At 38.2% G+C, this 26,603-nt stretch overlaps 1 protein-coding gene across 1 annotated transcript in view; it reads left to right on the forward strand.

Annotated features, from left to right (window-relative positions):
* The first annotated feature begins 2,255 nt into the window (after positions 1–2,255).
* LOC145981709 (ABC transporter G family member 2-like) overlaps positions 2,256–26,603 on the forward strand; it is a 113,747-nt gene continuing 89,399 nt past the window's right edge. Inside the window, exons 1-3 of the mRNA XM_083115111.1 lie at positions 2,256–2,448; positions 22,733–22,850; positions 26,377–26,566. Coding sequence (XP_082971237.1) covers positions 2,301–2,448; positions 22,733–22,850; positions 26,377–26,566 — 456 coding nt within the window. The 5' untranslated portion in view covers positions 2,256–2,300. The remainder of the gene's footprint in view (positions 2,449–22,732; positions 22,851–26,376; positions 26,567–26,603) is intronic.

The following is a 26,603-nucleotide window of genomic DNA, read 5'->3' on the forward strand; positions in this document are numbered from 1 at the left end:
TTACTGACAGTGTATATTTCCATGCTTTATTTATGAGGTACATAGTTTTAATCACAGAGTCACATCACTTCAACCCGCCACCCCAAATGGGTTAAAAAAAACAAAAACAAGAACACCCCCACCAGCAAATTTTTATCCATTCGAACACTATGATATGGTGCGATATCCCAGGTTCTTAACCCAGTATACGCCACTGCTGGCGTTGTATCGCGCTCTGCTAACCACTTCGCAGCGGAGATCGACACAGGGGCCGGCTATGAAATAGTTTATGTCCATTGCTTAATATTGTTGTTTTTAATGTAAGATTTCGATGTAAAACAAAAACAAATCCAAAATGAAAGAGGAAGAGCCCACCCTTTTTTTGCCGGACAGATTTTCATTTAAAATTCAAACACTACTATATCTGGAGATAGCCCTGGTGTTGGTCTCAGCATACGCCACTGCTGCGGACGTATGATTCAATGAAGCTCACAGCAAAGAAACAAGTCGAACTAGGGTGGGGAATCCTGGGGGGACACCAACAAACTTAGGCTCAACCCCCCCCCCCCCGCCACCAAAATTTCCGGCAACAAAAGATAAGTAATTAGTTTTGATTCCAAATATACTTTATGTGATTTATGAGAAAGTAACAAATTAATTCTCTTATACTATATATTTAATAATATTTTTAAATATTTAATAACTTTTATATATAAGAACATTACAAATATGTATATGCAATGTGTATATATAAAAATATATAAATAATATTATACATAATGTTGAAGTTTTAAATATTTAGTAACTTTTATATTTAATAACAACGGAAAAGGATTTTAAGCTGCAAAATTATGGTCGCGAAAGGGAAAAATGGTTCTGAAAATATTTTCAAAAAGGTGCTGAAAAAATGCCTTTATTCAATGCTCTCTTTTTCTGCACCTTCTGTATATATAATGCGCGCGGACCGCAGAGAGAGCTGTGGTTCTGCCGAATAGGTTTTGTTGAAGTTTGGGTTTTCTCTCACGGGTTTTGCTACGTTATCTTGGAAACTATTGGAGCTACAATGATTATATTATTACCATTTTATAGCTCTCGTTCTGCTCTACAAAATTAGACTATAGGATTTTATGTAGCTGCTCAAGAAGAGTGAAAATTATTTATTTTTCTGTCCAATTTCTTAACAAAGAAAAGGAAGGAAAAAGGTGCAACAAATTGTGTTCATTTTACTTGACTTCATGTTCTGAAATACATATCTCAAACGATTGGTATGAAAACAGGCTAACTTTACAATCCCTTCCCTATTAATAACATAATAAATATGTATATCACGTGTGTGTGTGTGTGTGTGTGTGTGTGTGGGTGTGTGTGTGTGTTCCTCCCCCACCAGTCTTCAGTGATTTGAAATTTGCATTCCCCAAAAAACCTACCTCCCGAGAGGGGGAATCCTCCCCCCAAAGCAAAAAGCTTAATTCGCTCAGTGGTTTTGGATGTCTCAATCGACAACCTGCAACCACACGGAAAGGCGCAGACCTCGCCTTTATAAGAGCACGGTGAGGCACAAGGACTCTTGCTCATCGCACGGAGTCCGGTCAAGCCATAAAAATGTCAAAATATAATGAATGAACCGGCTGTCGGACAGGCACCTTGACCACCTTGCAAACGACAACTCTGAAAAAAAAAAACGTGGGGAAAAAGGAGGGTGTCTTCCAAAAAAGGGAGAAGTAACCTTGAATGGACCAATCACAGAGCCTCTCGCAATGAGCGGGGTTCCACTATGCTTTACCCCATTTAACTCCATGGTTTTGAATTACCGGAAACTTGTCCTCCCGAGTTTCTGGCGATGTACTCCCCAAGTACATTATAGCCCCATGTCTGGTCTTTTGCCTAGGTGTAATCTTCCCATCAGAATAGATCCAGTCAAGCCGGATTTCTCCCTTGCGGAAGCCTTCATTTTCCATGTAGTCATGCACTAGTATGGAACTCCAAGGAATATAGAGTATTTCTACCTACGTAGGACATCGGGTTTTAATCTAAATCTGGTATCAATCTTGTGGAGAGAAGATTAGATAGACGGGAAAAAAACTACAAGAAACAAAAAAGAGAAAGAAGGGGAGCTCCCGAGGATAAAATTCTGCAAGCAGACAAAGCAGCTTCTGGCTTCCTCACAGTGAAGAAAAAAGTCGAACGGAAAAAGTTATTTCCGCTTCCTCGGCCGAGCCGCTTGCATCGAGGTCACGTGATTTGCACTCGTTGTGGGCGGCGCTCCGTGACTTGGCTGCGACGAGCAAAGTAACAAGAAGGCACAAACAGCGGCCAGCGACATGGAAGAGTCTCCCGGCGCTGGGGCTTCCGACACCAGCAGCGAGTGCGACAATGACCTGAAGACGCTCACCAACCTCCCGAAGCGACCTGCCGTCGACATAGAGTTCAGGAACATTTGCTACAACGTAAGATGCGGTTGGAAAATGGGTGCGTATTATTGTTTTCCGCAGTTTTGTTATTTCTTCTACTTTTGACAGATCGCTACGATGAGGATGATGATGGAAAAAACACCCAATGCGAGGCAGACACCACCTTATTTAGAGGCGAAAGGATTGATTTTCTCAGAATATTACAGTTATTATAAAATATGTATAATGCTGCTAAGGAAGTAAAATTAATTAGTACTATACACTATTTAAATTATATATTTGTAGGATTTCGGGCCGGGGGGGGGGGGGGGGGCTACGTGCCTGTTGCGTGTTGCGAGCTTATTCTCCCTCCACTCAATTTGGTACGTCTTGACAATTTTCTCAGGTTTATATTTTAAATATTGTAATTTAAAATTAGTAAAGTTTCAAATCTCTCCGCTTGACACATTATTTCTCACACCCTAAGAAAATTTTCTTTTTTAGATGGTATGAAGTAACCATCAGTTAATAACAGTATTGCGCTCAGGAAACAAACTCTTTGGAGCACACGGAAGCGCCAATCTTTTGCCTCTAATTTTCATTGTACGTACTTCTGAAACATATTATTAGGAGTAAAGGTTTACTGCGACCTAGGTGTTCCGTTAGGTTAGGTTAAAAAAAAATGGAAACCAATAATTATTGCTTTCATGCATTTGTTGTAAGTTTTCCATCTGACTGAATCAAAAAAAAGATAAAATCGACAAAAGCAAAGTGATGATAAACCGTAAGGAACTGTTGTTTAAAATATTATTCATTCCGGTGGTGGTAAATGCTTTAGGTTTGTCACTGTAAATACTTTTCTTTACAGTGCTGATAGATGTTAACATGAGTAACCAGTGTCGTGGGCCGAATTTTCGAAATGAGGGCGATGCCATCCTACAGGTCTATTTTCCATAACTTAATGTTCTTTCACTTTAGGAATAACTTGGCAAACGCTACTGTTAACAGTTTTTATTTGCAGCATTTAGAGTTCGATAAATGATTGAAGCGAATGTGATTCAGGTTCGGATAAAATGAACTAATGTTGAGAAACTTCAGACAAGGAAATTACCGCGTGATGACGCGGATGAAAAATAAACAGAGTAATGTTTGTTTATGAACGCAGCTCAAATAGATAAACAGACATTACGTAATTTCTGGGAGGGGATCTTCTGGAGAAAGGCCTGTGTTGTCTGAATGAACCTCATCGTTACCTCATGCAAATAAAAGCAGCGATACTTGACTTTCAAAATAGAGAGATCACGCTCTTTTCTTTCACCAAGAAGCTTTGTGCAGGGAAAAACAAGTACTTCAAAAGTATTGTTTTCTGTGACTTACAGGCCGTAAGTTACAGCAACTATTATTATTATTATTATTATTATTATTATTATTTCAAATAGGGTTACATTTAAGCTTACAATCTATTTTACACTGATTTTTATCTAACTATGAAAAACAGTTTTTTGTCCTACATGAATTAATGTTAAGGGTTTTATACCCGGTAGACGCACACTGCAGTGCATCGTATCCCACTTTAAATTATAGATCCAGTCCCGATTAGCCTATCTGTACATAAAGTGGACTTAAAAATTCAAATCCCCCGTCATCCATTTCATCGCTCATCGTCACGATAACCCCAGAGGTAGGAATGAGACCTAAGAAAACAGGATTGTTAAATGTCCAGGACTCTTAAATATATTCAATTCCAGTCCAGGAGAGAAAATCAGCAAGCGGAAATGGGTTATGTACCATTTTTACGGATCAATTTAAATACAGTCCAGGAACCATTTTTTCCGGATCAATTTAAATACAGTCCAGGAACCATTTTTCCGGATCAATTTAAATACAGTCCAGGAACCATTTTTTCCTGATCAATTTAAATACGGTCCAGGAACCATTTTTTCCGGACCAATTTAAATACGGTCCAGGAACCATTTTTTTCCGGATCAATTTAAATACGGTCCAGGAACCATTTTTTCCGGATCAATTTAAATACAGTCCAGGAACCATTTTTTCCGGATCAATTTAAATACGGTCCAGGAACCATTTTTTCCGGATCAATTTAAATACGGTCCAGGAACCATTTTTTCCGGATCAATTTAAATACGGTCCAGGAACCATTTTTTTTTCGGATCAATTTAAATACGGTCCAGGAACCATTTTTTTCCGGATCAATTTAAATACGGTCCAGGAACCATTTTTTCCGGATCAATTTAAATACGGTCCAGGAACCATTTTTTCCGGATCAATTTAAATACGGTCCAGGAACCATTTTTTTCCGGATCAATTTAAATACGGTCCAGGAACCATTTTTTCCCGGATCAATTTAAATACGGTCAGGACAGACTGTAAAAAGCTCAACTTGGACCTAATTTAATTTGTGCGAGAAAAAAGTTTCCGGTCCTGTTCCAGAATCCAATAGAACCCGTTAGAATTTACGGGTTTCTAGACCTTTAACAACCCTGAAAAAACTTTAATAGAACGAACGAATGAAATGAGAACAACCGGTCCCTCGTATATACGTAATGACGCAAATGATGTGTAATGATGCATTACAATTCCTGAAACATAAGTCACACTGGGAATCAAACCGAATAGTTATTGTTGCCAGCCTTTCATCTACGAGGGGGAGTCAAATGGAAACATAAAAAGCCTGGAAAAAACTACAGGACACACTGTAAAATGCTCAAATGTACATTGACTGTTATCAACAAAACGACCTCAAGATTGCAACACTGATCAAGTGAGCTTCACACCACCATTTTTGTCATTTTAAAGATGGCGCCTCCTGCATACACATGCACCAGCAAAGAGGAAGAGGAGTGTTTTTTGTCCTCTGTCAACTAAAACTTAGACATTCCACGGCAAATGAAAATTCAATATCTCTGTGCATGCTTACCACGCCAGCAAGTTTACATGCAGATGGGTGGAAAGACCTTCGCGGTGGCTCATAAGTAGGGAGCGGAAGTTGATGAAGTGTCATCTTTTTTCTGACATCTCGGACACGATGCCCATGAAATATACACAATATTACACTTCGTCCAGAACCCAAAAGAGGTAATCTTAAAGTGCAATTTTTTGCATTTTTTGCCAATTTTCGGGATTTATGTCATTTTCCCCGATTTTCGGCATTTTCCCGTAATTTCATTTTGGTAATATTGTTGAGTCTATTCACCAAGGTGAAATATATATCTCGCAGGATTGCAATTTACGAGCAAAAGAAATGCTGAACTGGTGACAGTCTTTGTTGTGTCGGGGGAAACCACCAGGTGTCCGTCTGGGGCAAACTCAAATTTAAGATCATATAAGGAGATTGCATTTTGTTTAATTTCCTTTTTATTTTAATTTTTAACCTGAAACTCACAAATTGAATGGTAATTTTTTTCATTTTTTAGGTCATTCTATAGGTCATATACCTATATTTTTTACGTCATCAACTTCCGGTCCCTACTCATAAGTAAACATCTGATTTTTAGGTTCTAAAAAGTGTGCTTTTAGGTTCCTAAAATACTCTAAAAATCCTAAAACAGGTCCAAAAAAATCTTAACCGAGGCTCGAAAAATCTTGAAGTAGGTTAAAGAAAACTTAAAATAGTTCAAAATTCCTGAATGAAAATGGGACACCTATATCCTGGAATAAGCACTTTCTCGCATAACGTTATGTGTGTTGCCTAACCCTACGGCGATGGCAGAACTTAACATTGGAAATTTGCTATTAAAATCCACTCTTCGCCGTATAGTTAGGCAACAATGGTTTCTCATGTTATCCACAGTCAAACTCCGCAATTTTGTCTGTGAGGATCATCTTATATGCTGAAAATAATCTTGCAATAAAAACTTAGTCAGTGGTGCAAACTTCAATGCTGAAATGTTAGTTTCCAAGGCGTGAATGCCACAAAGCAACGAAGTGACGCGATCAGACACACAGATCAGACCACTTTGGATTGTACAGGTAACAACCACCATGGACTTGGAGAAAGATAAATCGATAGAGAGTACGTTTCAAACAAGTTCGTCATTACATTTCTTCGTGACCAAAGAAAGCAAATGCCTGTGTGTGACAAAACAATCCTGTAAAACCTTTAAAAATATAGGAGGCGTATTCGGAAATTAAGTACCGAAAGGGTGTAAAAAATAAAGTAATATAGTTTCGTACCTTTTTTTTTATTTGCATTGTATTCTACAGACCTTAAACTACTTTTCTACGTAGTTTCCACCATTGTTCAAGCATTTGTCGTAGCGTGGCACTAGTTTTTGTATCCCATCATCATAGAATGTTCCCGCCTGTGACGAAAGCCATCCATGCACTCTGCTGCTTCGACGTCGTCATCCTCGTCGAAACGCTGACCAGCAAGAAACTTCTTCTTCAGATGAAGAAAGAGATGGTAGTCACTTGGTGTCAAGTCAGGGCTGTTGGCGGATGAACAAATTGTTCCCAGCCGAATGACGTGATAACATTTTGAGTTTATTGGGCCGTATGCGGACGAGCATTGTCGTGAAGCAACACAATGCCTTCGCTAAGCATTCCGCGTCTTTCTTTTTGAATTGCACGACGCAGCCGGATTAATGTGTCACAGCAGGCATCTTTGTTGATGGTCTGTCATCTAGGCAAGAATTCAACCATTCTTGCATTGAGAAAACAAATCACAGACCGGACTTCACAGTCGGCGGGCCGAATGATTTTCTTGAACATTTCAAACCTTCAGATTACTACGAAGAAAAAGCATGACCTGCTCCCACGACTGCCTGTGGCTAACCATAGACATACTGGCTAACTAACGGATGAAGGACGTCAGCGAGAACTCACACGGTCGCGACTGCAGCGCTACAGCGGCAATATTTGCAAACTGTACTTACTTTACGAATACGCCTCGTATAAAATCCTAAAAAAGCTTTGTTTAGGCTCATAAACCTAAAATAGGTTCTAACAAGCACTATAGTTTTTTTAGGTACTGTAAAGCTTAGTCAGTTGTTGCATTTTTTAATGAGACGCTGACATAACTTATTATTTCTTACGTATCTGTAAAGGAAAAAAAACTAAAATCAGAGGTGTATTCATAAGTGACTGCACATGATTGTAGATATTCTTCTTCTTGAGGTATACAGGCACTAACTCGGACCTCGTATAGCTATGTGGGTCAGCAATAGGTCTGTGCTAAAATGCAGCAAAGTTGTGCAACTTTACATGCAGAAATATACTAGATAAAAAACAAAAAAACAAATGAAGGTTGTTCCTCGTAACAATGGAGGAGAAGAGATGCTATCAAAACCCGTTTCCGTGTTCAGCGTTCTTTCATTGATCCGTGGTGGGTCCTTTCAAAGCACGAGAACCGGTTCGTTATAATTTTCGACCCTGGCATTCGCCAATCGTCACAGGAACAAATGAAGGACATCCACTTGCATGTGGCTGTCATATGAACAGGAAGTTCATATTCGTGGTTTCCTGTTTATGAAAGATTATGAGTGGTTGGTGCAAAGAATAAAAGAGTTTTCCAATGAGAGCAGCAATTATTCTTAGCTGATAACACCCAAATAACCTTCAGATTTCCGCCTTTACTTGTTTTTAATTAAAAAAAAATTAGCAGTATAGATATTTGATTGACTGAGTTGGTTTTTAGTAAGGCTAATCGGGACTGGACAGTTTGAAGTTGAATCCGAACCACTATGTGCCTCCACCGGGTATCGAACCCGGAACCCCTTGATTACAAGGCGACGACGATACCACTGCGCCATCGGGGGGGGGGGGCACGGAATTGCGTATTGTTTCATTAAAAAAATGTTTCTGAACCGTATTTAAATTCATCCGGAAAAAAAGGTTCCTGGATGGAATTTAAATACTTGATACATTAAAAGGTTCTTTACGGCCTAGAACCCATTTACATTTGCTGATTTTCTCTCCTGGACCGGAATTTAATTTATTTAAAATTCCGGGACCTTAACAACCCTGGTTTAGATATGTACTTTGAATAATGCTGGGATGGATCTAACTAGGAAAGCAACGAATTTAGAGTTTTACATCACTGTAACTCAGAGGGGAGCATATTTTAGTCTCTCTTTCTCATACAAACACACACGATATTATCATAGGCGTAGCTACGGGGTGTGCCGGGCGTGCCTAGGCACACCCTAATGTGCTGCTTTATTAAAGAGAATTAAAGACAGATATTTCAATAAGAGAGAAAATAAGCGGCAGTAAGTTGAAAATGTCATTACTTGGTACAAACGTGTGCATTATCACTGATGAAACGAGTGTCTATAGATTTTCAATTTTTTGATGTCATTGGAGAAAGAAGATATTTACTGCATTCTACTCTGTACTGCAGCGCCATTATTCTATACCTGTCACAAGCTGCACGTGTGAGAGAGCTTTCTCCAAGCTTACCCAAGTTAAAACTAAATTAAGAGCAACTCAGAAGCAGGATAGATTGGAAACCCTGCTCTTGCTATTTGTGGAACAGGAAAAAGCTTAGTCTATTGATGTAAATGAAGTTATTGACGAGTTTAAGAACATTGTACCCTTTGACAGACGTCTCTTGTTATAGATGACGTGTATTTTGATGTATTTGTTTGTAACATTTATGAACATTTTGTGTGTGTGTAATTTCTATGCAATTTGATTTTTTCTACTACATATATTCAGAAATTTTCAACACTATCATTTAGTGAATTGATATTCCTTTACAAACATCAGTCCAGTTAAAGAGCCAAGTGATTGTGTTGCAAAATATGCTATTAAAAAGGTACAGTGTCTCTCAAAAGTTTTAGGACAACGACATTTTAAACTAGGCAACCCAATTTACACAAGCCATTGGTGGGTTGCGTGCAGAGTTAGGCTCAATTTCAGGGTTGCCACATGCACAATAGATATTTATAAAATACGCGAAAGAAATATAAACAATTATTATTGTATAAAATTATTAAAAATATCACTATTATATCGCAAATGACAAAATTCTTTCTGAAAGAAAAAAAAAATAGGTTTTCTAGTATTTCATCGCTGATGAGTCTACAGTAAGGAAAAGAGGTGAGAGGAAACGAAGGAGAGGAGAAAGAGAAAGCGAAAGGAGAAGAGGAAAACTAGAGGAGAGAAGAACGAGAGGATAGACGAGGAGTGGAGATGTAGTGAGGAGAATGGAAAAAGATTCGAGGAGAGATGAGGAAAAAAGACCAAAGAAGAGAAAAGAGGAGGAAAACGAGAGGAGAAGAGAGGAGAGGAGGAGACGAGAAGAGGGAAGTGGAGAGTAGAGTAAAGGAGAGAAAAGGAGAAGAACGAAAAAAGAGAGTGCAGTGGAATCGGAAATCGAAGACAGGAAAGGAGATAAGAGGAGTGGAGAAGAGTGGGATGGAGATAAGATGCGAGAAAAGTAGGGAAGGCGATATGAGATAAAAGCAGAACAGAAAGAGGGGAGAGAAGAAGGAGAAGGAACTGGAGAGAAGAGGTAGTTGCAGAAAATATCGTCTGAGCGTCAAGAATGGATGCATTGGTCAAATTATCGACATGAAACATTCAATAACATTTTGAAATGTATTGGAGAATATATTAGATCGGTGCGAAATGCTTTTTGGCTGAGTTCAGAGCAAATTAAAATCTTCCATGTAAGATCTTTGATTTTACCTGCGATTACACCACTAAAAAAATGAACGTAATTTTTAATATTTATAAGAATTAATCAATTTTTCTCTACTTCTTGGTTCGTTGAAATTGAGATTTTGTAATTCAATATTTCCCCTCCCCCCATCGTTAATTCCAAACTTAATCATTCCGTTTCACACGGCGTGGACAATGAACACAATGGGATATGTCTAAAACTTACGAAAATTTTCTGCCACCTGAAGGGTTTGAACCTACGACCATCAAACTGACAAACCTGAACGGTAGCCACTACCCTACAAGCCTTCGTTCCTTAAACCAGGTAGAAGAACCGCTACATCACGCCTTTACCTTCGAATGAAACAACATTTTTTTTTAAGTATTCTGTCCCTTTAATATTGTAAATGTCGTTTGGTATACTTGTAGTTGAACTTTGACTTTAATTTTGATTTCCTTTCTTGTAGTATAACCGATATCTTCGAGAAATAATTTTCGAAGTGATCAAAGCGAGAATATTGGTAGTTGTGAAAATGCCAGTTATTTCTTCTAACTTATTATTGTGATTAGACATTACTAATGGAAAATATCTAGAGGCTTGAACATTACAGGACGATGTTCTTTTCCTGTGATACTGTAACAGACAAGATGCTTGTTTACTGATGCAAGTCTTGTGTCCAGAACAGTCTTATGAAATGTATTTGCTGTTGCGTAAGGTAACACGAAATAATTACACCGTGTGCGAACTACCAAATCTGTGCAACGTTATACGTAAACAGGCGGAAAATTTTATTCATAAAATCATGTCACATTTGACAGTATTAGTCAAGAGAGACTCGTGGGACACTGTGTTAAGGTGCTGGACTAAATCCTTCTAATTTTTCTTCCTCGAAGAACAACAATTTCTAAGGAAGAGCAACAGTGATGATCTTTCTTATTTCTTTTAAATGCTTACACTTTCCTTTAATTGGGTTAAAAATAAATAAGAATATTGCTTGTATTTCTGTCATTGACGTAGACCAGAGAGAGAGACAGACAGACAGATATTACAAAATAGTTCAAATAATGCGAGCGCCATTAAAAAGTCATGATAATTCTACGTTGCGTACTTAGAATTATTCATACAATAAAGAACATGTCTAATTATGAGTTAACAAAAAAACAATAATAAAGAGATATTTTCGCATCACGATTGCAGTTCGAAAAATTCGGGACAGGGATTGAAAGTAACGCACTGTCCTGACTAAATCGGTGAATCGGACGTCTGCTAGCCTTGCATCAATGATTATAAAACTAAAACCACCCAATATTGCAGCTTGAAGACTTTTGCGCAAGAAACAGATTCATTTATGCAAGAGCAAAATTGAAATTTTTACACATTTCAAAAATCGACGATGTTATTTTCGTATTTATTTATTTATAGGTTCACATTTAAATATTTTAGGGTTCGAAGGGGGAGCATGGCTCACATGGACCCTCCCCTGGGTACTGATCTTACGTAGACAGTGGAAGAGAAATTTTGGAGAATCTTTCTATTAAATTTAGTATTTACATTCACCTTATGCTCAGATAGATTAAACCGTTTATTGACAATCGTGAACTTTTCGTTTAATAGATACTATTTGGTTTTAGACGACGGGAGAACATTGGTCGAATTTCTTTTCTTGCTCTTTTGAGAGAATATATATATGGTAGTCTAGCTTGCTCGCGATCAAAGTGACTCACTCACGCTATTCAAGGCCGCTTCTTATCGCAAACACTGTGGTTCGATGCACAGTGTCTGCGCCCAGCACGTTACAAGTGACCAGAGTCGAATTTTAAAGAGAATCTGAAGAATGGTAGATTTCATCAGAGGCGGCTAGGTAGGCACCAGCTCAACATGCAATAGTTTAAGTGATAATTCCTGACAAACAAAAAAACGTATTGAATAGTTATTGGGATAGTAATACGTGTATCCGCTCCTTTTTAACAATGTAAGCTCGAAGACAATCTGTGTTCCATTTATTTATATTGGCAACTTGGTCAACCGGAGGTTATTTTATCGCCTTCGATGATCGAATTGTCTGATCGATTATTTTTTGTTTACCCAGGAACATGCCCCATAGGAGATTTCCGAGACCGGGTTACGCTACTCACTCGTAGCTCCCCAATTTCTTCACGATGGTGGGTTTCTACCGGTCCCATACACAGGCCGAGAACCTAGAGAGTGAGCATAGGCGGACTCGAATCCATGCCGTCCTGCAGTCGGAGTCCAAAGCACAGCTCCTTTGACCGCACGGTCACGGAGGAGGACTTTTCTTATCTTACCTTTGGCTAATCGCGACGATGAGGATGAATTATGAATAGAAAAATAAAGAAGGTCACGCACAAAGTAGAGGACGATCTTCAACCTCTTGGGATGACGAGTTCAAGCCCTAAATATGAGGATTTCAACCTTAGACGACCTCAATTTCAAAATTATAACCAAAATGCCTACTTACACTAAACTTCTCATCAAGGCCAAAATAGTTTGTAACTGTGAAACTACCCCTGAATACAAATTGACATTTTTTTCCATGTGAGTAAGAATTCAATGTGTGGCATACAGACATAGATGATACCTTTTGAGAAACAATTAACTGTACCCTGTCCCAGCATCTCTGGAGCAAAGCCACGCATAGCGGAAGAGAAGTGGGGAGAGAGGATCGAGTGGACAGAGCGAATCAGTGCACGCTGCTGGGAAGGTTGGTAACTGCAGTGGTTTTCCTCTCTCCACGCAATCCCATTCCTCTCACGTGTTCATCGCTGCTCAGATACTTTTTTTCGTTCACCTGCTCCAGAGATAAGTGGGACAGAGTGTAGTTCGCATACATGTAGCAAGTAAAGAAACTTATCCCAGAATGAAAATTCCACGTAGTTTTAAAACGTTTGTTTAAGCAATGAATGACTGGAAACGGATCACACATAATTCCCTTTCCAAAAATGTCGAAAATTAATTTCAAGACATTTCATATCTATTCACCATATTCCAAGTTATAAGGAACTATTTCGTAGATGTTCATGAAACCGTTATAAAATTACAAATAAAATATATTCACAAGCTTAGATATACTAATACGAACAAAGAAATTTAGAGTTAAATTTCAAATGCATGTGTATAAAGTAATTCTAGAAGTAGAGAGCTATATCTGAGTATTTAACTTCTTTTTTGCAGATAACGTTACAATATTGAGGCGACAGAATAATTAGGAACTGTAGCTCCAAAAAAACAAAGGGCGTAGTGTATTGGTTAGAGTTCTTGAAAGCATTGCGGTCCCACGTTCGATCCTCCATACTAGATGTTCCTTAAAAAAGAATCCCTTCCATTAAACAAGAGCATGGTAACATTATTTGTAATAGCAGTATATAGTCGCTACATTGTTCTGCATATGAAATTTATAAAGAAAAAATAAACAAATAAATGAATTGACACACGTTCAACGGGATATTTTTATATATAAGATCGTGAATTATGATACTCTAACGATAATTGTGTACTGCTTCAAAGACATTGACACATATTAATGAAATAACTATTTATATGTGTGGCAATTCAGGACATGCTAATTTTACCCCTTTTCCCACTTGAGTTCAATGCAAGGATACCTCCGCAAATATCGAATGAAAAGTTCTCACCATGTGCAATTCTCCATTAAATGTTTTCGCCGAGTCTTACTACTTTCGTTTTCTTTGTTACAAACAATACTTGTTTGAACGTTACATGCAGGAGAGTTACATCTACATTTCACATTGGTCAGCTCCTTTTACCTTGCTTAAGGAGCGAAAGCTTGTAGGGTAGTGGCTACCGTTCAGGATTGTCAGTTTGATGGTCGTAGGTTCAAACCCTTCAGGTGGCAGAAAATTTTCGTAAGTTTTAGACATATCCCATTGTGTTCATTGTCCACGCCGTGTGAAACGGAATGAATCAGTTTGGAATTAACGATGGGGGGAGGGGAAATATTGAATTACAAAATCTCAATTTCAACGAACCAAGAAGTAGAGAAAAATTGATTAATTCTTATAAATATTAAAAATTACGTTCATTTTTTTAGTGGTGTAATCGCAGGTAAAATCAAAGATCTTACATGGAAGATTTTAATTTGCTCTGAACTCAGCCAAAAAGCATTTCGCACCGATCTAATATATTCTCCAATACATTTCAAAATGTTATTGAATGTTTCATGTCGATAATTTGACCAATGCATCCATTCTTGACGCTCAGACGATATTTTCTGCAACTACCTCTTCTCTCCAGTTCCTTCTCCTTCTTCTCTCCCCTCTTTCTGTTCTGCTTTTATCTCATATCGCCTTCCCTACTTTTCTCGCATCTTATCTCCATCCCACTCTTCTCCACTCCTCTTATCTCCTTTCCTGTCTTAGATTTCCGATTCCACTGCACTCTCTTTTTTTCGTTCTTCTCCTTTTCTCTCCTTTACTCTACTCTCCACTTCCCTCTTCTCGTCTCCTCCTCTCCTCTCTTCTCCTCTCGTTTTCCTCCTCTTTTCTCTTCTTTGATCTTTTTTCCTCATCTCTCCTCGAATCTTTTTCCATTCTCCTCACTACATCTCCACTCCTCGTCTATCCTCTCGTTCTTCTCTCCTCTAGTTTTCCTCTTCTCCTTTCGCTTTCTCTTTCTCCTCTCCTTCGTTTCCTCTCACCTCTTTTCCTTACTGTAGACTCATCAGCGATGAAATACTAGAAAACCTATTTTTTTTCTTTCAGAAAGAATTTTGTCATTTGCGATATAATAGTGATATTTTTAATAATTTTAGACAATAATAATTGTTTATATTTCTTTCGCGTATTTTATAAATATCTATTGTGCATGTGGCAACCCTGAAATTGAGCCTAACTCTGCACGCAACCCACCAATGGCTTGTGTAAATTGGGTTGCCTAGTTTAAAATGTCGTTGTCCTAAAACTTTTGAGAGACACTGTACAAGACGTCATTTTTTCTTTGTGCACACCCAAATATAAAGTTCTAGCTACGCCTATGGATATTATTAGCCCCTGCAAATGTAGTCACGGGCAACACAAATGGGAAACACCTAGATCCTGAAATATTCGCTCCCCTGAAAGGCGCTATATGTGTGTTACAGCGGTAAGGGGAGCGAATATTTCAGGATCTAGGTGTTTCCCATTTGTGTTGCTGCCGACTGTACATCCGGGTGTGGGTAGGGTTACAGTCGCCAGAGCCTCCTTAGCTTGTTTATTGTATTTTCCAATGCACGCCGTGACCAAGAGACCCTAACGCAGTGAAAAACGGGATTCGACCAAATGTTCCCATAAAAGTGCATGTACGAGGGTTGTTCAAAAAGTCAGGGTTTGATCCTTCAAACGAGCCCTTGCAGAATTTCAACCCAGTGAGTTGCGAGGTTGTTGTTTGATAACGCGACGTAGGTGAACGTGCAAGCGTTTGGAAAAGTGATGGTCAAAACCACCTGTTGACACGTCAATTGTTTCCATGCCTAAAATCCATGAACTACCCTCGTAGAAATTCAGCCGACGGTGACCACTCATCCTTCAAGCAGCATTTTTTGCTTTCGTCCTTCGACAATCGGCGGAAGAAGCTCTATTCTCCTCGAGCTGCACAACGGCTTCGAGAAGAAAATTAACAGATTTGCATTCATGATGCAGTAAGGCTTCACCTATTGCGCTGCTGTGAAGGCCACGGATGACGTTTGGTGTTTTCGCTATTCACTGCTGTCGAAGCCACCAATCGTTTGGCTCATTTAATATATCCAGTCTGGGGAAGTGAATTTGTAAATAACAGAGTCATAGTTAGTTTCGTCGTCATAAACTAACTCAGTTTGAGTTAATCTTTTTTTAAAATGCATCTTAATTATTATTCAACTGTTATTTCATACTTCAGTAATATTATTACAGTTTCATTTATAAGTCGTAGAACGTGTTACATGCATAAACTCAAGCAGTTTTTCTTTAATGATCATTACCTAAAATTTTTATTAAGTTATAATTGATTGATTTGGTTTATTTTACTTCGCTGTTCTGCCACTTTTGGCAAACCGCGACGATGGATTGATTGAGTTCGTGTTTTAAGTCCACTTTATACACAGTTAAGGTTACTCGGGACTGAGCCTACAGTCTAAGGTGCCATCCGAACCACCATGAGCCTCCACCGTATCGAACCCGGGACCCCTTGATTACAGAGTGATAACAATTCACAAACAATACCCATGGCTAGGTCGGGATTCGAACCCGGGACCCTTGGCGTCGTAGCTCGCCATGCTAACCACTCCGCCACGGGAGCCAGCGATTAATTTTAAGTTAAAAAAAACCTGACTTATTTTACGTAAAAACAAGAATATTCAAAGTAAATCTTTATACGTATTATGAAAAATATTGATTGATCGAGTTTAAGTCTACTTTATGCACAGAAAGGCCAATCGGGACTGGACCTACAGTTTAAAGTGGGATCCGAACCACTATATGTGCCTCCACCGGGTATCGAACCCGGGACCCCTTGATTACAAGGCGAGGACGCTAACACTGTTATGAAAATATTAAGCGACCCATAGCTTTTGCTCGTATATGTTTGTGTATGTTTAATAAGGACCATATACATAAAATGTGTGTTATGTGCTGTGCATGTATATCATATATTTATATACACATGTATGCGTGTGTAACATTAAAATTGTATTTGTATCTTTTTTAATGTTATAAATTTGTCCATTACTTTCAAAACCTAAGGAAATGTAATTTTTACAGAATTAATACAGTTACCGTTGTTTGAAAAAGTAACTGTCGAAACACACACAAATTCTTTGTGCTACTTTTTCTAACACAATGCAAAAATTGCCAGAGAACACGTTTACCTTCAGAATTCTTCCTTTATAAGCGAAGTTGCATTCTAAGACAATAATTTTTCTGGTGCATGAAAAGTAAAATGCTGGCAACAGTATTTACCAAGTTCTGCTTTGATAGGCTACAGAACTAAGAGATCAAGTCCTCAATTTCGCTTGTTACGGAGGGCAAACTTTTCTCACGCTAATTACTTATATTTGAGAATCAACACAAGCGTTACGCAATATTTCGCACATGTCAGTACATGACATGCATTGTTCCATCAGGAAGTTGTAGCTTGATTTGTGTTGTGTGTGAATTTGGTAAATGTAAGATTTTCAATCATGGACGCCCGGAGGGGGGGAGGGGGCACTTGCCCTCCTGAGATTTCTGGAAAGAGTTGATGTAATTCGAATGTTGAAATTGTTGGTATATTTCATGACAAAAAGTATTGCTTTCTGTGACTTACCGGTCGTAAGTTACAGCTACTATTATGATTATTATTATATATAGGGTTACATTTAAGCTTACAATCTATTTTACACTGATTATCTAACTAGAAAGAAACAACTTGTTGCCCTTCATGAATTAATGTTAGATATACAGTTGTTAAATTGTACATAGATATACAGAATATGGAAATTACAAGTGTATGTAATTTTTAAAAAAAACATAATTATTAGTAGTAGTAATAATAGTTTGAATATTTGAATTTAAAATTTTGGGTGCGTCAGCACTAAGGCTATTTTGCACCCGTCACATTATACGGGGTCCAGCCCTTATCGCTACACATAACATAACTAAAATCATAAAATATTAAAATCTTCTGACTTTCGTTAAAAGCTGAGTCTGTAAAGGAGCACTCAGCACGAATAAGGGCAAAACACAGGACAACACAAACAAAATTATACTGGCTATGGGGCCAGTCGCCAGAGCCTCGTTAGTCTGCAGTCCAGGGTGTACTACGTGGAACTGAGGTTGACTATTGGGTGCACTACGTGGAAGGAGCACCCCTTACACCCCTGGTAGTAATAGTAATGTAATACGTAATTAATAATAACACGATCAAAAAATAAAAACAAAAGTAATAATAATAATAATAATAAAAGTTTCTGTGACTGCCCCCCTGAGTAAAGATTCTGTGGGCGCCCTTCTTTTCAATAAGAACTTTAAAAGCAGAAATGCTTTGATTCGTTTTTACTTCGCTTTTCTTCCACTTTTGGCTAATAACAAAAATGAGGATGAATGACGATACGATGAAATTTAACACCCACGTAGGGCGCTGTGCTAACCATTGCGCCACGGAGGTTGGCTACCGGAAGTGCATCTTGCATAACAACCACTTGGTAATTAAGTATGGAGAATTACGTATAATTAACATCCCTATCTCCAGTTACTGTGCCAGGTGGAAAGAAATGATTCAACGATGGTTTCCGCTCTTTACTTTCGTGTTCCAGAGTTCCGAACAGCAAGGGCTTCACTTATCGCACCCAACTCAAGAACCTTCTTGGTCAGGCGCTGCATTTAGTCTTCTGACGTAAGGCTAAATGCTTTCGTAGTTAGGCTAAATGTTGTAGGAGTGTATCAATCACGAAAGCATTCCGCGCTTATGTCAGATGACGAAAAATGGTGCTTGAGCAAGGTGTTTGAATTTGGTGCGATGAATAATATGCGAACACCACACACAGCTAAAAACAGTATCCAGCTTTCGGCATTGAATCTACGGGAGATTTAGTCGCGACAAATTTTGCCATTGTTTACGGAAATGCCTATGGAATGGAATTTACATTTTATGTAATATACAGATCAAAAGAGAGAATAGAAACTTACATGTTTCTTAGTCCTAACCCATTTGTATATGCTGCTGCTCATGACCGTATTTAGAGGGGGGGTTTCTAGGGTTCAACCCCCCCCCCCGAAACATCTGACATGTTGGATTAATGGAAGTTCAGAAACCAAAATCTGTAACTCTTTTCAAAATTTTTTTGAAGCATTACAAAAATACAAGGAGACAATGTTGAAACGATCGAGCTAGAATTTTCATAAATTTGGAATTCTGAAAGTTGAGTGAAACAGGATTTATTCTCGGAATCGCAGTCTACCCGCGACCCCTCCATTTTCACTTCTCAACATTCAGTGTTGTTCCTACGTCACAAGGAATATAGACTAAAAATTCCCTTATGATTGTCCCAAAATTCCCTTTCCAGCTTTTAAATTCCCTGTCCGATAAAGTCGAAAATCCCCCGTGATAGGAGTTCAAACCTCGGATCTCCAGTTTTGTAGCGCATTACGTTCGCGATTGAGGTTACAATCCATGCACCAGGCTAAGCTTTTAAAGAGAATAACTGGTTCCACACTTTTCAAAATTCCAAAAATTAAGTTTTAAGGTCAAACAACAAAAACTTTGACTAAAATTTCCATTTAAATTTTAGAGCTTTTTCTTGAAGGTATCTTAAAATTTAATAACAAAGTATAATAATTGGGCATTTCAGTACACACTGTATGAAACGTAAAAATAAACAAAAAAAACCTTTATGCTGGATATTCACTCAATTATTATTATTATTATTTTTATTATTATTATTTTGGAATAAAATTGTTTTATTATTATGAAATTTTAATTATAATTATTATTGTATAATTATTGTTATTATTTATATTATTCAAATTTCTGGCGACGCCCATTGGAACAATTATGAATGAACCTCCCCCCCCCGAAATTTTTTCCTGCCTACGGCCATGCTGCTGCTGTAAAACTAAGCATCAATCAAGCACTGAATGATATTACGTCACTTCCGCCCGCCAAATGGTTAAACGTGCAATATCTTTCAGTCTACTTGAAGTTTTGTATGTCTCGTCTAATTTGGGGCCAGAGGGGGGGGGGGCAATGGGGGATTTATCTCTCCTAATACTCTAACTTAGAAATTTAGTGTAATCTATCTCCGTTATTAAACAATATTATTATCTTTTAAAAATAAAGTATTTTTAAGCCGACGGAAGTTCCTGTGTAATTGGACCATCTCGCTTCGTTCTCCAGTAAATTACTTGTTTTTAAGATTCACGTATTTTATTCGTTAGCCCAGGTGTGTTACACCTACGATAAATTGGTCACACATTGGAAACGAATAAAGTATGTGTAGTGGTTTTGAATCTGGTGTACGAAATCATGTTTATATGTAAATTTAACTGAACCACAGAAAAGGAAAATAAACGGGGAGGGGAACAGAGAAGCTGGAATTCTTCTGATTTTCGGTGTGTCCGGACACACATTATATACGCCCCTGTTTAATACCTATCAAGACAATAAACAACGAGATGGAAGGAGGTTTTCCTTTGTACGACTGAACTTTAAGGAGGGCAAAAGCCTTGATGAATCAGAGGGTGGGTCTGTGCACGTATATGCTCGGAATGAGTTGAAATCAGGAAATTAAATGGTCGACTTTTGATTTCGCCACCAAAGGTCTTGAGTTCGAGCCCTGCGTGTTCCTCTGCGATTATCTGCTTATCAGTTTCATTCTGACTGTCGCGACTACCCAAGCTGGCACAACAAGAATGTAAAATAACGAACGTACAATTTATTTAACGTCTTACCCTTTTGCGTTAATATTGACGACAAGGATGCACAGGTGAAATGTATACTGGAATAAAGACAATACACCCATGTCGTGGGCTGGCTTCTAACCTGCGACCTCTGACTTTGCAGCACGTGCCGCTACCACGCAGCCACGGAAGTCGGCAATGGCAAATATACAATCCAACAGTGGCTGTGATTGGGTTCCAAAACCGGGGTGGGGGCAAAGTGCCAAATAACAGTATATTTCCCGTTGTAGATAAGGTTTAGCATAGTGCGGGGGCAAAAATGGAAAAAGTGGGGGCAACTGCCTCCTCGCCCGCCCCTGTGATCGCCGCCACTGCAATCCAAAGTTGAAATTGAGGCGTAACAGGAAAGGTTGGTTTCTACAGGATTATACATCGCCAGGAAACTTTCCAAAGCTTTCCTACAGATCTATTTGTCCTACACGCACAACTGCAAATTGGAGAGTTGTATTTGGAAAACAAACTTGTTTAATGCTTGTAGCAGTTACAGTAGAATCGCTTTCTTCTCAACAGTGGCCGCTCTTCAGATTAGCTACGCGAGACACGTTCAACTGTTCTCTGTCACGTTCTTCCTTCCTCCCTTGATAGGAAGGACGTGACAGAGAACAGTAGAACCATGTGATAGAGTTTTCGAGCGTTGCTCGAGGCAGCTTATCTGGAGTATTCACGTGACGACTTCCCACGTGCTTTTCCACAGGGGTGTCCATAACGCATTCCTATCCATTTCCTCATACCACCCGATTTTACAGATTTCTATGCACAATTTATCTGGGGCAGACAAAAGTCACGGAAATAGTAAATCTATATTTTACGTATATACAAATGCATGTATGTGTGTGTATATACAGGGTGACTGGTAATTAGATGTATTCCCTGAAAGGGGTTAAACTAGAGACAATTTGCAATAAATTTGACCATATGATACCCCGTCCGAAAATTAGTAGTTTCGAGATAATCGAATTTCTATTGTTTTTTTAAAAAATGACAATTTTCCACATAAAAAGATGAATTGAGAAAAAACTGCTCATTGTATGGCACATATTTCAGCGTTTTCTGATAGCTAACAAATAAGTGGTTCGTTGAAAAAAAAAGCTTTTCCCAAATAACAATCACATGTAAGTAACGGGTGATGATAAAAAATGCACTCTTAGTTTACTTGGCAACGTATTAATAACAAAAATGGTATGACACGAAGCGTACAAATTACTTTAATTACTTCCTTGTGTCATCTGCTATCCAACAAGGTACAAATGTTGCTAACAAAAAACAATAGAAATTCGATTATCTCGAAAACTACTAATTTTCGGACGGGGTATCATATGGTCAAATTTATTGCAAATTGTCTCTACTTTAACCCCTTTCAGGGAATACATCTAATTACCAGTCACCCTGTATATATGTATGTATGATTGTTCCGGAACTCACGAACGCCTGTAGCAATTTCAACCAAACTTGCTACATATATGACTTGCAATCTGAAAATAAATACTGTAGAGGTACGACACCCCTGCACCCCTAGAGGTGGGGGTGACGTAAAAATAATAAAAATCGACCGATATTAGTGTGGAATCCATAGCTTTCGGGGTCGCTAAGATGAATAGTGACACTCCCAATGCCGTTCATTATCTACTCTTGCTCCTGGAGGTGAAACTAAAAATGTTTTGAGTTAAATTAATATTATAGTGAATTTGTAAGAGATTTTACTTTATAATTTGTATACTGTACTTATAGTACTTTTAAATACCTGTAAATAAAATTAGTTACATTTTACACTATAGTTAGAATTCATTACAATACAAGATTGGGATAAATAAATAAATAACCGGCCAACGCCGGATAATCAGTTAATAGTAAATAAAAAACCGTACACCTTTTCAGCACGTTGGGACTGCGTTCTGTAGTTTAACGTAGAGAATAAAATCTGGCGCCTCCTTGCTTTTTGATATTCTCAAAGCATTGACTCCCGGATCATGTAAGGATCCGTAGAAACTGCCTGACCCCCCCCCCCCCCCGCCCCCGCCTTTCATTCCCTGTCGTACAAAAATTTCTGGCGAAGCCCTGATAGGAAGAATTGGGACAAAAGCATTTCTGGTGTCATACAAGTCACCGAGTTGACGTGTTTTGGTTTTTAAGAAATATGTTTTCCTTGTTACCACCGAATAGAAACTCAGCGGTTTACTGGATATCTTTGCCACCGACTGTTCACAAGACTTTATTTTCGACAAGAATTTTTAAAGTTTTTTCTTCGTAATCGAACTTTTCAATGTCATGTTATTATTTTAAGAAAATATTTACAAAATGTTTTCTCATTGCAGAGCGCATGGAAATTTTGAAATCTGTGAGTGGAAGATTCAAGTCCGGTGAGCTGTCGGCCATCTTGGGATGCTCTGGTGCCGGAAAAACTAGTTTACTGGACATACTGAGCGGATACAGGTAGGACGATCGACCTTTATAATAACGATTTAATTGAAGATAAGCATGAACAACTATTCCAGACAAAAGTGCCTCCAATAAACACGCATTCAAAACTTTGCAGCCCTTCCCTCCTTTGTTCGACACACCATCAATATGTTAAAGACTCGCTTTCTTTTTTTTCTGTGACTGCGTGTTTGCAGGGGTGGGGCATATTGGTAGATTCTTTATTGTTGTCTGTTTATCTTAGGGTTGATGCAAAATTAATGGCCGATTTTTGAACGATAACTTTGCAATGCTACAACTTGATTCAAACTTATGTCTATTTATCAAAATAAAAAAAACATTACAATCAACACATTTTGGCCAATGCATAGAATTTGGGCTTGTGCGAAAAATAACCGATATACGTATAACCAATTGGAATTGATTGAGTAGAAATTGTCATTTTATTTCTTTATTCATGTGAAGGTATTAATAGTAAATGACATAGTTTTAACACCATTAAGCCTTGTTTGCATGATAACCAAAAACTCAATATGCTGACCAAGGCAGAACTTAATTTATTTTAAAACATAAAGTAAACGTTACGTTTCAACCTTCTATAGTCGTTTTCACGTTCAGAAGACACAATGGGCTCTTATGGGCAATGCTTTTCTTATGGGAAATACGAGCGCGCTGTTGTCAAATTTCTCGATTTACAAATTTAGCTTACGTAAAATCGGTACCTGCTGTTTTGCAGGAAATTTTGTAGAGAATACGATGGCGAGCACAAAAAAGTGGTAACTTGTTTAGATATTTTTAGATGAATTAAAAACGCAAATTTTCTGTGAAAACAAAATTTTTACATTATTTTCATTCCTAACGTTGAAACATGCCGTAAAATTGAAGCATTCATTATGAAAAAAATTGACACTGTTTTCTAATTGTCATAGGTGATGGTGGTGCTCAGAATTTATCAATACTTTAAAGCATATTTGCATTAAAAAATATTTAAATAAAGTATGTGGAGATTTTTTATATTCGTGCAGTAGAAAATGTCGTCGCTGGCCATTTTTTGTTCTGTAATTCCAAGTAAAAACTTCCAGCGACAAAGTTGTGGAGAAAATAATGAAATTATTTTTTATAACCACTCAAAGGTTCCCAGAAATATTACTTCCATGCATTTGGAGTTTCTTTTTAACCCGAACCGCGCGCGAAGTAAGGGGACGTTGTCTGGCCATCTTGAGCCGACTCACCGCAGCATTCCGGCTAATCACCACCAAGTTTTCGAGTTGTTACTTTATTTCCATTCAGTAAAAATATTAACTTCATTCAGTTTGTTATAATAGAATTGCAATTACTTTAATTTAATAATTGACAATTATTTCCAATGCTGCTGTTGTGAGCAACATTAGTGCTGTCGCAAATACACGTTGTTTTTGTTTACATTACTACTGAAATGAAGATCACCTTTCAGTTTCCAACGTACACATAAATTCATAGACAATAATGAATTTATATATATATGTAACACATTACCATATCTCAATGTTATTCTATGAAATAATTACAGAGAAAGGCGAATGAATATTAAATGTGCCTGTGTATTAAATTAAATCTAATGGGAAAATGACATGCTAATGAACTGTAATGTTCACAGTATAATATTAATATTAATAATTACATATAATTATCATTATATATATAAAATATGTAACACCTACATTGTGAAGAAAGCTCATCATTTCCCGGCGACATGAGCTAGCGCAGTATTGGCAACACTGTGCGGTTTCTCCATAAGCGCCGTTGTGTCTTCTGAACGTGAAAACGACTTTAGCAAGGTCTTCTTCCGACTCTGCACAAATACAAATGAAATAAGGTACAAAAACAGGAAGATATATATACACAAAAATCACAATATTATTAGAAAGTTGTTTATCTGGAACATTCAACTGCTGTTTCACCTGGCAGAGGCGATTTAGATAAACATTTCCTTTCATCTGGAACGTGGTTGGACTTCTTATCTCACGCTCTTTTCCTTATTCTGTCATTCTTCATTACTCTTCCTTCGCTCTTGTCCTTTCCACTCTTTCTAACACCTACTTCCATTCTTTGTTTATCTTCAGTCCCCCATTTCAGTTCATTGTGTCTTCTTCACCTTTCTTCTCTATTTCCTTGGCCGCCTTCCATTTTCTTTCTAGTATTCTCTTCTCCCTTCCTATCTGCTTAACCTCATCCCACTCTATACCATGTCCTGTTTCTCTCGTGTGTTTAAATATCGCATTTCTCTCTCTCTCTCTTAAGTCGTACATCATCCCTATGTTGTTATAACCTGTCTTTCAGCCTTTTTTTCGTTTCTCCTATGATTTCAGCTTCACACTGTATAGTGTACATAGTGTATATATGTATTTACATATACATCCATTCCCTGGTTGTAAGTATCGGTAAAAAAATATCGATTATTTCTAATGAGTGTCACGTGAGAGATATTATTAATTCCTTTGTGTTATTCAAGACCTACTTGACCGCCACATTCGCATTCGGCATTTGAGCTCGTTCTTATGCAGGCGTTGAGAATTCTTCCGTCGACCCAAACGATGCTTTCTAAAAGTTCATTGCATGCAGGATAAACAAGGCGAACGCCCGTGGAAAGTGGAAAAGCTTTCGACGATTTCAAGGAATCAAGAGTCGTGTCAAAGGACGTAATGATTTGTATGCAGATTGCGTATTACGTCACTGTCTGTCGTCCTTGGAGCTTCTTCGTACTAAGCCTCTATTGTCAGCCTGTGACGATTCTTTCATTACAAAAAGTTACCGATGAGTCGGCAAAACATTCAATTCAAGGTTGATTCGCACAATCGGTCCTTCAATAGCTTGGAACTGCGTAAATTGCTTTGAATGCTAGATACCTTTAGGAGCAGATGCAAGCAAAATCTTGTGTTCAGTTTTCATCTCGTGATATTTCCGTCCAACTTCTGTAGTCAGCTGAAGCTGAAGCAGTGGCGTAACTAATGCTGCTGAAGGGGTCCTCCCAAGGGCGACCGAAGAGAGGGGCCAGGGGGTTATTTAGAAAGAATTTACATGGTTCAAATTGTGAAATTCTAGCGTGAAAAGAATAAAGGGCACCTTGACAGCAGATTGAGTACCTATGCAAATTATCCTAGCGCTGGGGATGCTTTATGAGGATTCTCTTAACTGGGGGAAAGCATCACCCCATTTTTCCCTCATGTCAAATGATGAAAAAAAAATATTTAAGGCAAAGAGAGAAGCTAATTGACCTTTGTAAAAATTCTAAAGGAGTTGAGGGGGAAATGAATTGTTTTTTGTGTCAAGGGTGGGACACAATAGAAAACACAAATAAAACAAAAAGTTAAAATAAACGAATAACATGCAAAATACCTTCTACTTTCTAACTTAATTATCTATAATACTCGAATATTTATCCAACAGATAAGTTTAGATTGTTCAGTCATAAGATATGATAAAGTTGCATTGCATTTAATTTTTAAGATTGAGCTTGAGGAACACTCTCGCATGATAACTAGATAAATTCCGTTCCTTGCAGGGCCCTCGGGGTGTCGGGGGAGATCCTGACGAACGGCCGCCCCAGGAGCATGAGGCACTTCCACAAGCTCTCCTGCTACGTGATGCAGGAGGACCTCCACCAGCCCTACCTCACGGCGGAAGAGCTCCTCACCATTGCAGCTCATCTCAAGCTGGGCAACGAACTCTCGCCCCGGGAGAGGAAGGACGTGGTAAGCTCAGCTGGGAACTTTTCTGGTCTAGTAACGT

Source organism: Lepisma saccharinum, chromosome 30 (genome assembly GCF_977018435.1).
Source record: "Lepisma saccharinum chromosome 30, izLepSacc3.1, whole genome shotgun sequence".
NCBI lineage: Eukaryota > Metazoa > Arthropoda > Insecta > Zygentoma > Lepismatidae > Lepisma > Lepisma saccharinum.